Genomic DNA, 15,345 nt, shown 5'->3' with positions numbered 1-15,345 from the left:
TCATTCACCTGGGAAGTGTTTGCAGCCCATGTAGTCCCCACCACCTTTTGAAGTGTTTGGTTTTCTGTAATGGCTGCAGGTTTGTTTGTTTGTTTGTTGGGGGTGGGGGGTAGAATCTCCCCTCTGTATTTTCCACCAAATGCATCCAATGAAGTGAGCTGTAGCTCACGAAAGCTTATGCTCAAATAAATTTGTTAGTCTCTAAGGTGCCACAAGAACTCCTTTTCATGGTGGAAGAGGGTAGGTTAACATACAATGAAGTCAGGTGACTGAGTCCTTATTAGCTTGCTTATACTGAATACCCACATAGATCTATAGCATTGGAACCATAGTTTGAACAGTGTTTAATCAAATTGCTCATTTATCTAACCCATTCTAGAGATCTGTGAAATAGGCATTGTGAGATGGAATCTGACAGCTAAGTGTTCAGATTATATGGGTGCCGTAGGTGCACAGATAATTACTTTCAGAGTAGCAGCCGTGTTAGTCTGTTAAAAGCTTATGCTCAAATAAATTTGTTAGTCTCTAAGGTGCCACAAGTACTCCTGTTCTTTTTTAGATAATTACTTGTTAACCAACCTTTACACAATGTAAGAATCTATCACAACAATAATGCTTTCTGAATGACTGAAGATACTTGCCCTTTGGCATCATGCCTAACAATTGGTGTGGTCCATGAATTCAGTGGTGCAAGATCAGGCAAAGGTGTATCTAAAACATGCCTGTCTCCCCTGTCACCATCCACACACAGTTGTTAAACTTTAAAAGTGACTTGCAGAAATGGCTACAAAGATCAGTGACTTCAGCAGTAAATGCTGAACAATTCACTAGCCAGGCTAAATGGGGGATTCAGTACAATGTCAACATTTTTTTTTAAGGTGCTGTGACATCAATTCCCCCCCCCCACCCCAAGGCCATCCAGCTCTATCTGCAATGTGATGCCCCAGCCTGCACCACATTATGACAATACAGCTACCAGAGGTTTCATGGAAGTATAGAACAGGCCCTGGGAGGGTAAAACTAATCCCAGTTTTATAATTTACAGTATTTATTTTATGCCAACCTGTAAGATTTCAAAAGATTTCAAAATAGCTTGTTGTATTGTAAAAACAGCTTCAGCCCTATCCCTTACAGACTGGCTACATAATCTAACATGGTTCTGTGTTACCTACCGTGGAACAGTGTGCCTCACACAGATATTAATCATTCCTGTTAAGCACTTGGAAGTGTGTGTATAAAATCTCTAGAAATCTAAATGATTTTCATGAAATTCTGTCATTAACCTAAGAGTAAGATTTATCAGTGTGGCATGTAATTGCCCTCCCAGCCCCCCCACACGTACGATATATGGAATTTAGACTCTGTATCTGTGGTATCTTCATGCAGGCTTCACTCTGGAGTTGCTACTGACACCTCCACAACACCCTTGGAAAGCTTGTTTTCTAGTTCATTCCATGATACTTGGTCAATGGCATATTGAAGATAAATTTGTACTTCCTGAAAGCTATTTGTTTTAATTTTACTCAGGGCAGAGGCATGCCTTATTTGTGTTTAGAAAAACTGATGTTTCTTGAGCCTTTCAAGTTAGAAATGTATCTTACCAGCTGAAGCAAACAACAAAAAACAAGTTTGAAATACTGGGTATTTTACTTGAAATACAGAAATATAAAACTTGCCAAACTTATCATAAAGGGAAAACAAATTTTAGAAATCCATTGTGAATATGATGTTTTGTGGCCTGATTCAAAGAAATATATTCTGGAGGACTTATTTGGAAAGTTACAAGAAATCAATATTTTGTGATTTAGACTCCGGACCAAGTTTAAACAGAATCCTATTCTTAATTATCTGACATCATGAACAAATTCTGTTGTAACAGATTTTTTTCTTAACTGCTTGGAGATATCAGAAAGCCAGAATCTGAAGCCCTTATTTGCACTGGTAAGCAATACTTACATGAGCAGTTACATTGAAGTCAGTGGGGGTATTCGTGTGAGTGAGTATTCACAAATGTGAATGAGTGGTTCACAATCTGACCTATTATCATTAAAAAGGGTATTTGGTAGCCCATTATTTCAGTGGGCTAATCTTACCCTAAGAGGCCTGGATTCAAAACCCGGCTTTGGTCTGAAGGGTAAGTGAGTTGCTTGATTTACATTACCCTGTAGTGTACAGTTTTTTCACATTACAGATATATTAAAGTTTGGTACCACTGCACAACTGTCAGTCTCTATCAAAGGTAGACCCAGGTACTCAAATGCCACAGGTGACGTAAATTAGGATTATGCATTTGTACATTGTGTGGAGTAACCTGTACGGTATTTGCTTGTGTAATACCTGGTTCTGGACAATGCCATTTTTCCTTTTTAATAAACAGTAAATATAAGCAAGTGCATTATGGATTAGAGTCTGTATTTGCCGTTTTATTCTGTTTGACTTTATGTTCCCAAACAATGTTTCCTGTGGCCAAATTACTGAAAACTTTGATTTGGTCTTTTAAATTGATATAGTCACACTGGCTGTATTTTGTGTCATTGAATTTGGCAGGTCCATTTATAAGATTGGAAATATCTGCTATACCAAGTCATCCGTCTGGATGTGGAGGTCTTTTGTGAGAGAGGATATTCAGCATTGATAAACGGATTTGTGGATTTGCATGGGGTAAAAACAGAGCCAAAAATAAACGTCTGAAATTGAATCTCAGCACTTGAATGATGGCTCCTCAGCTGTATACACATGCTTTCAATATCTCTCCAGTAGAGAATAGGAGATTGTGTATAAATGGAACACCATGGATTTGGCATCTCTTGGAAGAATGTGTGGAAAATGCGTGGGAGTACTGGAGCGTTGTCATAGGACTGATTTCCATTGTCTGTTTTCTGTTTGCTGCACTACCGTAAGTTTAAAATCTTAAGCAGTCTTCAGATTCACATAGTAATCTTGCCTGAAGCCTTTTTCAAAAGCTGCCTTTTTAAAGTTGATCTTGGATACATTTCTGTTTCCATCTGCATATTAGCATATGCCAAAGTAGTATGATGTTCATGTTTAGAACAATATTTCAGTACTTGGTGGTTGGCAAAAGAGCTTGATGTACTTATTTTATTGCACCAATCTGACACAAATCTCTGCCACTGAGAGCAAATGAGGATAGGGCTATGTCTACATTAGCGAGCTTATGGCGGCATCAGTGCAGCTGCGCCACTGTAAGATCGTTCCTATAGCCACTCTATGCTTATGGGAGAGAGCTCGCCCATCGACAAAAGAGCTACCGCCACTCATGGAGGTGGTTTTATGTCAGCAGGAGAAGCTCTCCTACCAACATAGCACAGTGCACACTACCACTTATGCCAGCCAAACGTACGTCATTCAGGAGGGTAGTTTTTTTCCCCACAGGGCTGAGGGACATAAGTTTGGCCGACAGAAGTGGTAATGTACATGGCCTATGTCACCCTCACCTCATCTCCCCTACACTTACATGTGTGCACACACCTGCAGTCTTTAGTGGAGAGTGGATTAATATTATTTAAACCACATGTTATGTGTCACATACTATCCTGCTGCTCCTGGTCAATGGACACTGGGACCGAGAAAGGGTCCAAAACAGAGTGTCAGTCAGCATTTCTGCAGTGCTGTGTGAGGTGGTTATGCTGGGTTCATATTTCAAATATGCAGGTAGGGAACAGCAGGAGCTGAGTAGGTGAAAATGTCTCCACATAGGGAGAATATTAGTTACTGAACTAGTAAAGGGTGTCTGGAAATCATGAAGAATAAAACCATTTTTGAGCCACTGAGCCTCTGAAATATTATTTGAAAGGCATCTTTACATTAAAACTGTGACGTTGGTGAGCATTGCATTAAACTGCTAATAGACTCTGATACCCGCTGTCATAGAAGCTTTGTGTATCCCTTGCCATTTTATTGCGAAATGTGAATGTTTTTCCAGTTTCAGCATTACTAAAGATGGTTACTACAGCATGGTACATCAAACACTAATAGCTTGGTTCTGCTGTTCAACAAATGGTGTGTTTCACTCTCTGCAATGGAAAAATAGCACATGTAAGCAAGCAGTATTGGGGACAGTTAAGCCTGTTCTTTCTAGGCTTAAGAGAACCAGAAATAGTAAGCTGGACTTATTTTTTTAAAAATACTAGTTTTGTCGTTTAGTCCCTCTACAGGAAATTCCTTGTGACTGGTCTTTTTTAAAGTAAAATGTATTTAAAGAAGTTAAATGTTTCATGTTTGCATCTCTTGTGATTTTTTTTTTTATAGTCAACTTTATGTTGCTTATCAGAATGGAAAAGTGGACCAAGCACTCTCTCTGGGCTTTTTGTTATGTTGGATCGGTGGGGACCTTACAAATTTCATAGGCTGTTACTTAACAAATCAACTGCCAATTCAGGTAAATCAGCTTTTCTACGTGATGATTTATCATTTTAAAAATATATATTTTTAGCTGTTGCAGGGAGAGACAGATACTAGAAAAGCAAATTATTGCCAAGTTTGCTCTCTTCATCTACTCATCACCCTCATCACTCATCAAGTTTGTATTGTGTTGCTTTGTTAGTACAGTAGGAGTGATTCTGTATCACGAGCTAGTTCCCTTTATACTATTACTTCTATTGCGTAAACCATTTCACACAATTAAGCATTTAAGTAGACTAAATGGGCTTTATTTGATAAGAAGTTCAGTGGGAATTTTCCAATTTATTTTCAAAGTAAGTTTCCCTAATAAGTCGGGTTGAGTGTGAGTGGAGTCAATTAACTTTTTGTAGTCTAACAACAAAATCAAATTTTTCTAGAATAGTAGAAATGTAGGACTGAAAGGTACCTTGCGAGGTCATCTAGTCCATCCCCCAACCCAGGCAGGACCAACTATACCTAGATCTTCCCTGACAGGTGTTTGTTTAACTGGTACTTAAAAACCTTGATGAGAATTTCACGACCTCCCTTGGTTACCTATTCCAGTCCCTACAGTTAGAAAGCGTTTCCTAATATCTAACCTAAATCTCCCTTGCTGCAGATTAAGCTAATTATTTCTTTTTCTGCCTTCAGAGGACATGGAGAATAATTGATCACAGTCTTCTTTATAACAGCGCTTAATATATTTGAAGACTTACCAGGTTCCCCCCGAGACTTCTTCAAGATTAAACATATCCGGTGTTTTTTAACTTTTCCTTCTAGGTCAGCCTCTCTTTGAACATTTTTGTTCTCTTCTGAATTGTCTCCAATTTGTCCACATCTTTCCTAAAGTATGGACTCCAAAACTGGACACAGTACTCCAGTTGAGTCTTCAGCAGTGCAGAGAAGAGCAGAAAAATTACCTCCTATGTCATACATACAAGACTTCTGTTAATACACCCCAGAATATTAAGTTTTTCACAACTGCATCACATTGTTGGCTTATATTCAGTTGTGATCCACTATAACCCAAGATCTTTTTCTGAAGTACTACTGCCTAACCAGTTGTTCCCCATTTTGTATTTGTGCATTTGATTTTTCTGTCCTAAGTGAAGTACTTTGCGCTTTGCTTTATTAAATTGCATCTTGTTGATTTCAGAACAGTTCTCCAAGTTAGAATCATAGAACTGGAAGGGACCTTGAGAGGTCATCTAGTCCAGTCCCCTGCACTCAAGGCAGGACTAAGTATTATCTAGACCATCCCTGAGAGGTGTTTGTCCAACCTGCTCTTAAAAATCTCCAATGATGGAGATTCCACTGATATCCTTTTAAATTGAAGCTCTTGCCCCTTTTCCTTGGCCAGTTGTCTATTAGTAAAGGAAAGGAACTAGGTCAAAGATGGGTTTATCTGTGAATAACTTGAAAAGGGTACTTACTGTAGGAATAGGAAGATTTCTCTGTGAAAAATATGTGTGTAGCTAGGCATTGATACTTTAGCTGGATCTGCAACCTTTTCTGCCTTTACTGATCTCCCTTCCCCTCTTGCTTTAAAAAAAGTATGCTTCATAACCTGGAAGGCTGTCACAGGGCATAAGGGAGACAAGGACTGGGTGGAGACTAATTCCAGTTTGTAACACAGTTCTGCAGAAGATCCCTGTTCAGGCAGCATTACCCATTCTATCTCCCCAGCTGGGAAATGGCAGGAAAGCAAGCCACCCCCTTTTGGTATGGGGGAGGCAGTGAGCGTGCACAGTGTCTTCCTAAGTGAACTTCTGGTGCCCAGATGGGGCAGAGACACATCTCTGGGCAAGGGAAGGGATTAACACCTAGCCCAGATAGGGATTGTGCCACATTCCTTTAAAATCTGTTTAAACCTTTGCAGTTGTAACAGTAGTTAGACTGCGTAGCTCAAGCTCTATGTTGCCTCAGGTCTAAGGACCAGGAAATTGCCTTACTGTAAATATATACTGTACACTGTAGCAACCTAACTTGGTTTGTATCGTAAACAGCTTTTTTGCAAACTTTTGGCACTTATCATCTCTGTGTTCTCTACATCATGTAAATCATTTCCAAAAAGACCATCCTATTTTGTTGAATGTATAAGAAGGTGCATCTTATGATTTCTTTTAGATTGTCACTGCCATCTTTTATGTTAACATGGACATAATTGTGATCTCACAGTTTGCCTACTATAAGCTCAAGAATCAGAAGACGACAAAATGTAAGATTTTCAACAATTAATTCATTTCCCACAATATGAAGTGGAATACTTTGGTCTTTGATATTCTTTTCTTAAACTTTCAGGTATGAGTTTTCAGACGGGTCTAAAAGGAAGTGAGCACCCAAATCCCAGTTCAAGTGTTGTTAGGCCCCTGTGAAAATCCCATTCTTCCCCCTTAGGGCATGATTTACAATTTTTGCAGAGTAATTTATAGTTGTTCCTAAATTCAACTAGTCTGTTCAGAATTTGTTACATATTCCTAGTTGGCAAAATTCTGTAATAGCTGTGAGTATTTTCTATGCAAGACTGTCACTTTATATAGGTGTTTAAAAAAATGCAATAATTTGTGGACTCTGGTTGCTTGCTTTAGCTTATTCCTTAGTTTTACTATCTACTTTCAGCTATCTAAGCATATGTAAAAGAAGATTGAAAGCTTGCATTTCTTTCCATTAGGTTCTGTTAAATTAGTTTAACTGATTTTGATCAAAGTTGGACTTTTTATTTTGCATTTGCTAATTGCATAAAATATCTTGACATTTTCATGTGTTCTGTATCCATAACTATACATAGTCAAAAAGACCCAATGGAAAAGGAATGAAATTACTTGATTTGCTTCATAAAATCCTGACAATAATTATAGTGTTTAATCTTGGAAAATTTTCAGTCTTCCATTTGTATTGCAGTAGCAGTCAAAATTCTGTTCAAATTGTAAAAGCTCAGGAAAAACAGCAAACCTGACTAGATCCATAGAAACATTTTTAAGTCAAAATATAAATATTAAAATTAAAGGTCTAACAAAGGTAATAAAAAGCGGAGTTACAACTTGGACGTGCCCAGTTGAATAAAGAACCAAGGGCAGCAGCTATGGAACTGCTCTTAAATCCATGCAATATCTAACCACATCAAGATTAAGATTATGTGGTGTGTCCTTAACTCTGATTTTCCTTGTTTTTATTTCATAACCTTAAAAAAATAAAAGGAAATTCACAGTTCCGGCTGCTGTGCCCCTTTTCAGTCACACTCGTGCCTAACTAGAAGGCGAAGGATAGTTTTGAGGTTAAGATGGTGGAGTGGGATTCCAGAGATCTGGATTCAATTCCCAGCTCTATCTTAGACTCTTGTGTGACCTTGAGCAAGACGTTTAGGGCCAGATATTTAAAGGTATTTAGCTGGTGCTGCGCTCAATATTGCAAAGTCTAATTGATTTATGAGACTTGATTCATTTTCAAAAGGGATTTAGGAGTTTAGATGAGTGCAGCACCAGCTAAATATCTTTAAATATCTGGGCCTTAGTCTTTGTGCTTCAGATCCCCATCTGTTAAATAGCAACAGTAATATGTCCTTTGTCTTGGCTGTTTAGACTGCATACTCGAAGGGCAAGGACTTTCTCTTGCTATATATCAGTACAGCTTCTAGCACAGTGGAGTGCTGATATCATCTGGAGCCTGTAAGCACGACTGTATTATAATACAGGAGCTACCTTATCTACTGAATTATTTATAATATTTTCTGCTATTTTGAAATCCTTTGTAGGTGACTATAGCCCCAATCCAGTGCATAAGCGCATGCTTAACTTTAAGCATGGGTAATCCCACTGATTTGAGTAGGAACACTCATATGCTTAGTTAATCATGTACTTAAGTGCTTTGCTGGATGGGCCTGTATTAACAGCAAAGCCTTTGGGACAAATGGAATGAAATGTACATTCCAAATGTCTTTGTATTAGGGGTGTTTAATCAATACTTGTGAAAAAAAAGTGTTCTGTTCTATTGTATTTAGCAACTTTTTGATTATTGTACTAGCTAAACCTGAACGTGTTAGTAGGAGCTAGTTTAAAAAGTGGATTGAATGTGAAACTTGTCTTCACGTGAAGATGTTTAACTCTATACGCTAAATTACAAGCAAATAGCAATGTTACTAGCCAACAAGTTATTTGTCGGCTGACTTATTGTATTTTATTGTAGGCAGCATAAACCTGAAGAATTTCTGTGTAACCTGGGTCTTGATGTGTATATCATTGTGTGTAATTTTACCCAGTCAGCTACTGCTACGAAACCAAGACCAGAGCACTGTGCTGGAAGCTAGCAAGGTAGTTTGTTTTTTAGTTAACTTCCCGTCTTCACAAAAAGACTATAAATAAAATTTTGGTAAAGATTGTGGATATGCTTCTTAGGAATTTGCATGTTGATCCTAATTGCTTTAGAAATTGTGTGCGCGGTATTATGGGTATTTGTTTGAACGATACATGCCAAACCCCCACTCCAAAAAATATAGAAGTTGCCTAAAAACAGCCATGGAGCTTTCTTGCAGTTAAGTCTTCTTGTCTTGATGTTTGATATCAGGCTGTATTTCCAGCTGGTGTTATTAAAATGCAGCCAATTAGGCATTACACAGCTTTCCAGTTTCTATGAGTGGAAATTCTGAAATGATTATAATTATTTGTAATTAACTTGTTTAGCTACATATACTAATTAACTGAATTTTTCTGTAGTCATTTAAGGCAGTAGTAAAAATCACTATTGTTTTCTTTTAAATTTGTGGCCTGAAAATATTAATTGAGACATTAAAATCTGTCACAGTGAATTGAGTTCTTTTTTCTCCGAAAGAAATCTTGAGTGCACTCATGCAAGCTTTCAGCTCGCATTGTTTTCATAGTTTGCATCTAAAGAAATCTTTTTCCATTTTCTGAAAGACAGCAGGCTCCTTTCCTTGCCCTGAATCTCCCCTCTACCCAACCTGTTTAGATTTTCCTTCAAAAGAGTGAGGACCATAATCTCACTGTTCTTCCAAACTGAGAATATTTCTTGATGCATTCCTAGCTCTAGGCTACTGCTGCATTATTTCAGTTATTGTACCTGCCTATTGAGGAAAAAGATGTACATGAAGTAATGACTTAGTGCAAACAAATGGAGCATAGTTCATGTTATGCAATATCCCTTCTCCTGAATAGGGGCAGGAGTTTGGGAGGATATTGTCCCTCTTTTGAATTTTGCAAGCTATGAATTTACACTTTTTAAGATGCACTTTATCTTACTAATGGAGCCATATTAGGATGCATAACTCTGTAGATTAAATTAGAGTGACATATGAATGCACCTTCTCATCATTGATACTAGGTAACATAGGCAGTCATTTGGAGACTGGACACCCAGGTTTAGCCTCTGATGTGGGAAGAAATTACACTTGTATCTGCTGTTGCCTAATACGAGAGTTGAGGGCTTGATGTGTTTCCATTATATACGTGGTTTACAGTTTGGTTAAATGGCTCTCAGCACACCCGCCCCTCCCGACTATAAAAATTGTTCCAGCACCTCTGGAGGGGTATATTCCACCATTTTGCTGATCTTCAAAATAGTGCTGGTTTATTACCTATACAGTAATCCAAACTACATTGCTCAGCAGGAAAGCCTTATTTTCAAAATGTAGTAGAGTGGGGAAATTAACACAATTCATGTTGAACACACTGGAAAATTCATTAAGTGTCATGCTCTCTTGCCACAGTGTGCTTTGCTTTTCTCTGGCCATCGCTGTAGTTCTTAATTCTGACTTTAATCACCAAGTGTAGATCTTTCACTATTGAGAATAGATGCATTTTGCATTAATGTCTAGCATTAAATCCCAACTGTTGCATGTCACTAGCTTTGATTCTGATGTGCACCACTCTGAGGTAAAGATCAAACTCTTTCTAGCACTCGCCTCTTTGGCCATTTACAGCAGTATTGAAGTGCTTTGAAGGGAGTTCTGATCCAGTCCCTTTCCAGAAAGCCAGAGGCCATAATGCAGGCCTTGAGAGGAAGTTAAACTGTACGTTAAAACCTCTTGAAATGTTAAAAGGTATTGTTAAACAAAATCATCTTGTGCTTTTTTTGGTTTTTCAGAACACTCTTGGTATGATAGAAATGTCAGGCTTCATTTGTGGCTATGTATCTTGCATGTTTTACTTGGGATCTAGATTTCCCCAGCTGTATAAAAACGTAAGTATATTTGTGAGAGAGTTCACTTAAATTGCATAGTGCTTCCTATTGCTTGATACACTGGAATCTTCCTCTCACTGAACACAGACTTCCATTTCCATTTGAAATCTGAATTTTGCATTTGGAACTATCTGAAAGGGGAAAAAGCAAGGAAGGAAAACTGCATAGCTTTCAGAGAGGACAGGAGAAGTAGATCTGAATCTGAAGGTGGGGGCAGAGGCATGCATTGCACATGAAAAGCAAACATGCAGTTTATATCTCTAGATTGTTCTCTATTAAATAAGTAAGTAAACAATGTAGAGAGTTTTACAGAGTACAGTGAGTTAAAACATAATCCACTATGACTTCAAAAATCCCATTATTGATTTCATAATCTTCCTACTGTCAATGAATAAAGTTGCAATCCTTTCATGGAGGTCACAGAAGTCACGGATTCCGTGACTTTCCATGACCTCCGTGACTTCCGCAGGGGCTGGTGTGTCTGATTTCAGGGCCACCCAAGCAGCTGGCACCAGGGCCAGCTGCTCAGGCAGCCCACAGCCAGCAGCACCGGCTTAGGCTGGAGAGACCCATGACCAGCTGCTCCGGCGGTCCCCAGGGCCAGCCACACCGGCTCAGGAGGCCCAGGGTCAGAGGGTCTGGGGACCCCCCAAGCAGCAAATAGTTTGGCTGGTCCTGCGGACCGCCCGAGCAATGGTCCTGGGAGTGGCCCCCAGGGAGCTCCTGAGCAGCGGTCCTGGGGGCCACCCTGGAGCCAGCTACACCGGTCATTGCTCGAGAAGCCCCAGTCAGCTGGCTCCAGGGACTATGCAAGCAGCAGCCGTTGTGGCTGGTCCCAGGGACCACTGAAGCAGAGGTCCTTGGGGCGGCCCTGTGGAGCATCTGAGCAGCTGTCCTGTCCCAGGGCTAGCCGCACCAGCCACTGCTGCGAGCCCAGGCAGCAGAATAGCGACTGGTGTGGCTGGCTCTGGGGAGTACCTGAGTAGTGGTCCTGAGAGTGCCCTGGGAACTGCCTGAGCAGCATCGGTCCCCGGGCAGCCAGAGCAGTGGTCTTGGGGTGGCATCCTGAGAGCAGTCCCTGGCAGCAGCGGCCGGGGGGGCAGTCAAACTCCAGCACTAGAGCAGGTTGTCCCCTAGAGCAACAAGGCCCCAGAAGTAGAGATTTAGTCGGGTATTTTTGGTAAAAGTCATGGACAGGTCGCAGGCCGTGAATTTTTATTTATTGCCCAAAAAGAAAAGGAGTACTTGTGGCACCTTAGAGACTAACAAATTTACTTGAGCGTAAGCTTTCGTGAGCTACAGCTCCCTTCATCGGATGTATGCAGTGGAAAATACAGTCCCACTGTATTTTCCACTGCATGCATCCGATGAAGGGAGCTGTAGCTCACAAAAGCTTACGCTCAAATAAATTTGTTAGTCTCTAAGGTGCCACAAGTACTCCTTTTCTTTTTGCAGATACAGACTAACACGGCTGCTACTCTGAAACCTATTTATGGCCCGTGACCTGTCCATGACTTTTACCAAAAATACCCGTGACTAAATCTTAGCCTTATCAATGAGTGAAAGATTTTATATATGCAGAGAACAGGCATTGGAATGCGTTTTGATCTTACATTGAAAAAGACTTGGCACCGTGAAGTACAGTTTATTTCCAATCCAACAGGCCTCTCTGAAGTAAGCTATTAAAGCATTTTCAAAATGCTCCACCGAAGAAAGTGAAGGAGTAACAGATTTCTGAAGAAATAAACAGTAACATTTTGTTAGCGCTAGAGTCCCATTCTGCTCTGCAGCTGCAGGATTTAATGTTCATTATTCCCCAGAACTATGCACGTTACTACTGATTTAGATTATTCTGGTGCAGAAAGTAATAGATCTGATGGAGGCAGAAGCATTAGAAACATAGGTAAATGTTTTCTAGCTGGAAAAGAATAATTGTTTGAATTTGTGGGGGCATGTTAGAAAGTAAAATAACTGGAAAATATCCATAACTGGTCACTGTAATGTATGTGACAACTTTTATTTTCCTATCAAATTTTTTTTTTTAATATTTATTTGTAGTTCCAGAGAAGATCCACAGAAGGCACATCTTACCTGCTGTTTGCATTAGCCATGATGGGAAACTGTACTTATGGACTGAGCCTTGTTTTAAAGATGCCTGCAGCTGAGGCTCTCAGAAACCTCTACTTTTTGCACCATCTTCCATGGCTCATTGGGAGCTTTGGAGTTCTGTTTCTAGATATTTTTGTATCCTTTTCCAGTTAGAGCAAGAGTTTCTCAAAAGCGTGTTTGTAAATATTGGACAATAATTTGAGATTGAATTGGAATTTTGTACAGCTTTCGTTCTGCATCTAAACTGATTGTGAAACGTCGTCTTTTTTAAAATGATTTGCCCAGTTTTATAAGATGGCCTGTAAATTTGAATAAGATATCCAAATTAAAGCTACATTGGATAGCTTTACTTTTTATAGTCAGTACACAGTTGACCAAATTTTCAGTTTTAGGCGTGTGCAATGGCCCTCCCATTTGTGCATGACTAATGTGTGTTTAATACCCGAGAAACATACAAATTATTTCCAAGTGCACAAGGCAGATTATAACTGACACTGACCCATTTTTAAAGGTATCTTAAATCAGCTTCTTGCCAGATTCATCTAGAGGTAAAGGACAAACATGAAGCTTATTAAGATAATTTTGAAAACATAATATGTAGTGAACATATGCTGCAGTTGCCCATAAAACTAAGTGCATCACCCGGGGCATAAACATATGCACTCATGCATTTAAGTGTATCTTAAAGTAAGCTACTATGCTTGAAGAGTCATGCACAATAGCACATATTACAACATAGGTTAGCTTGCCAGGCTTCTGCAACTGGTAGAAGGAGTTTGGTCTTAAATGAACTTCTCTCTTAATTCAGATTTGTATTGTGTGCGTTTCCAGTGTGCTAGTTATTGCTATATATGTGCACTCATTCTAGGAAGATGATTGTTTTTGTTGATCGTAAATAAGAGCAAATTGTTGAACAATATGGAGCCTTTGTTTCATAAGTCTAGTGAATGGTAACATATTTGTTGGTCTTACCACCTGTATAACTATCTACCCCATTATCCTTGCCAGTTAAAATTCCATGTTTTGTCTATAAAGCCAGTCAAAGAACCAGCAGGGCCTTGATATGCATAAGGAAGGAGAATACAGCAAGTTGCAGGAAAACCAGCCCATTTTAAACTGAATTTGGGCTCCTGTTTAGTAGCCTTATGAATTTAAGTGCAACAGATCCATGGAGGAGCCTTGGGGCAAGTCTACACTACAGTCCAGATCGACACTCTGAGATTGATCCATTAGCGGTCGATTTAGGGGGTCTAGTGAAGACCCGCCAGATCGACAGCAGATCACTCTCCAGTCTCCCCTGTACCCTACCCCCGACGAGAAGAGTGAGGTAAGTTGACGGCAGATTTTCTCCCATCGACCCCCTGCAGTAATTCAACCTAAGCTACGTCAACTCCAGCTAAGTTATTCACACAACACAGAGTCATCCTGTGGAACTCCTTGCCAGAGGATGTTGTGAAAGCCAAAACCATAACAGGGTTTAAAAAGGAACTAGATAAATTCGTGGAGGTTAGGTCCATCAATGGCTATTAGCCAGGATGGGCAGGAATGGTGTCCCTAGCCTCTGTTGGTCAGAAGCTGGGAATGAGTGACAGGGGATGGATAACTTGATGATTACCTGTTCTGTTCATTCCTTCTGGGGCACATGGCACAGGCCACCGTCGGAAGATAGGGTACTGGGCTAGATGGACCTTTGGTCTTACCCAGTACGTACATTCTTATGTAGGTCGACTTAACGCGATAGTGTAGACATAGCCTTGGTTTTATCACGGCAGAGTAGTTTCATGTGAACTAACCTCTTCCATTACTGTACTACTTTAAGCAACTGCAAACAGTAGAACTGTAGTATGAGTTTTGGTACACCAAGGCCCTCCCTGTTTAATATTAGATGAAAGGTTCTGTGGATTATTGGCTACTACTGAGATCCCAACAATTGAGTTAATAAATACAGAATTCCAAACCATCTAATTGTATGGAATTCAGAACCTGGATTTTCCAGCTTTCAATTTCATTAAGCATTAGCATTTAAAGGAGGTTTCAGAGTAGCAGCCGTGTTAGTCTGTATTCGCAAAAAGAAAAGGAGTACTTGTGGCACCTTAGAGACTAACAAATTTATTAGAGCATAAGCTTTCGTGAGCTACAGCTCACTTCATCGGATGTATTTGGTGGAAAAAACAGAGGAGAGATTTAAATACACACACACAGAGAACATGAAACAATGGGTTTATCATACACACTGTAAGGAGAGTGATCACTTAAGATAAGCCATCACCAGCAGCAGCGGGGGGGGGGGGGAGGGAGGAGGAAAACCTTTCATGGTGACAAGCAAGGTAGGCTAATTCCAGCAGTTAACAAGAATATCAGAGGAACAGTGGGGGGTGGGGTGGGAGGGAGAAATACCATGGGGAAATAGTTTTACTTTGTGTAATGACTCATCCATTCCCAGTCTCTATTCAAGCCTAAGTTAATTGTATCCAGTTTGCAAATTAATTCCAATTCAGCAGTCTCTCGTTGGAGTCTGTTTTTGAAGCTTTTTTGTTGAAGTATAGCCACTCTTAGGTCTGTGATCGAGTGACCAGAGAGATTGAAGTGTTCTCCAACTGGTTTTTGAATGTTATAATTCTTGACGTCTGATTTGTGTCCATT

At 39.8% G+C, this 15,345-nt stretch overlaps 1 protein-coding gene across 9 annotated transcripts in view; it reads left to right on the top strand.

Annotated features, from left to right (window-relative positions):
* Positions 1–15,345, top strand: part of LOC119861933 (lysosomal amino acid transporter 1 homolog) — a 39,511-nt gene that overhangs the window by 15,533 nt on the left and 8,633 nt on the right. For 3 of the 9 annotated variants that reach the window (XM_043492444.1, XM_043492445.1, XM_043492447.1), the window contains exons 2-8: positions 879–1,014; positions 2,548–2,896; positions 4,270–4,399; positions 6,529–6,619; positions 8,584–8,708; positions 10,498–10,593; positions 12,652–12,837. In XM_043492444.1, the coding sequence (XP_043348379.1) occupies positions 2,712–2,896; positions 4,270–4,399; positions 6,529–6,619; positions 8,584–8,708; positions 10,498–10,593; positions 12,652–12,837 (813 nt within the window). In that variant the 5' untranslated portion in view covers positions 879–1,014; positions 2,548–2,711. Of the gene's footprint in view, positions 1–878; positions 1,942–2,547; positions 2,897–4,269; positions 4,400–6,528; positions 6,620–8,583; positions 8,709–10,497; positions 10,594–12,651; positions 13,835–13,858; positions 14,030–15,345 lie in introns of those variants that run through there. The other 6 variants (XM_038417745.2, XM_038417746.2, XM_038417741.2 and 3 more) reach the window with 4 other exon arrangements.

The sequence above is a fragment of the Dermochelys coriacea genome, chromosome 9 (assembly GCF_009764565.3).
Source record: "Dermochelys coriacea isolate rDerCor1 chromosome 9, rDerCor1.pri.v4, whole genome shotgun sequence".
Lineage (NCBI taxonomy): Eukaryota > Metazoa > Chordata > Testudines > Dermochelyidae > Dermochelys > Dermochelys coriacea.
This window is presented reverse-complemented; position numbering and strand designations above follow the sequence as displayed.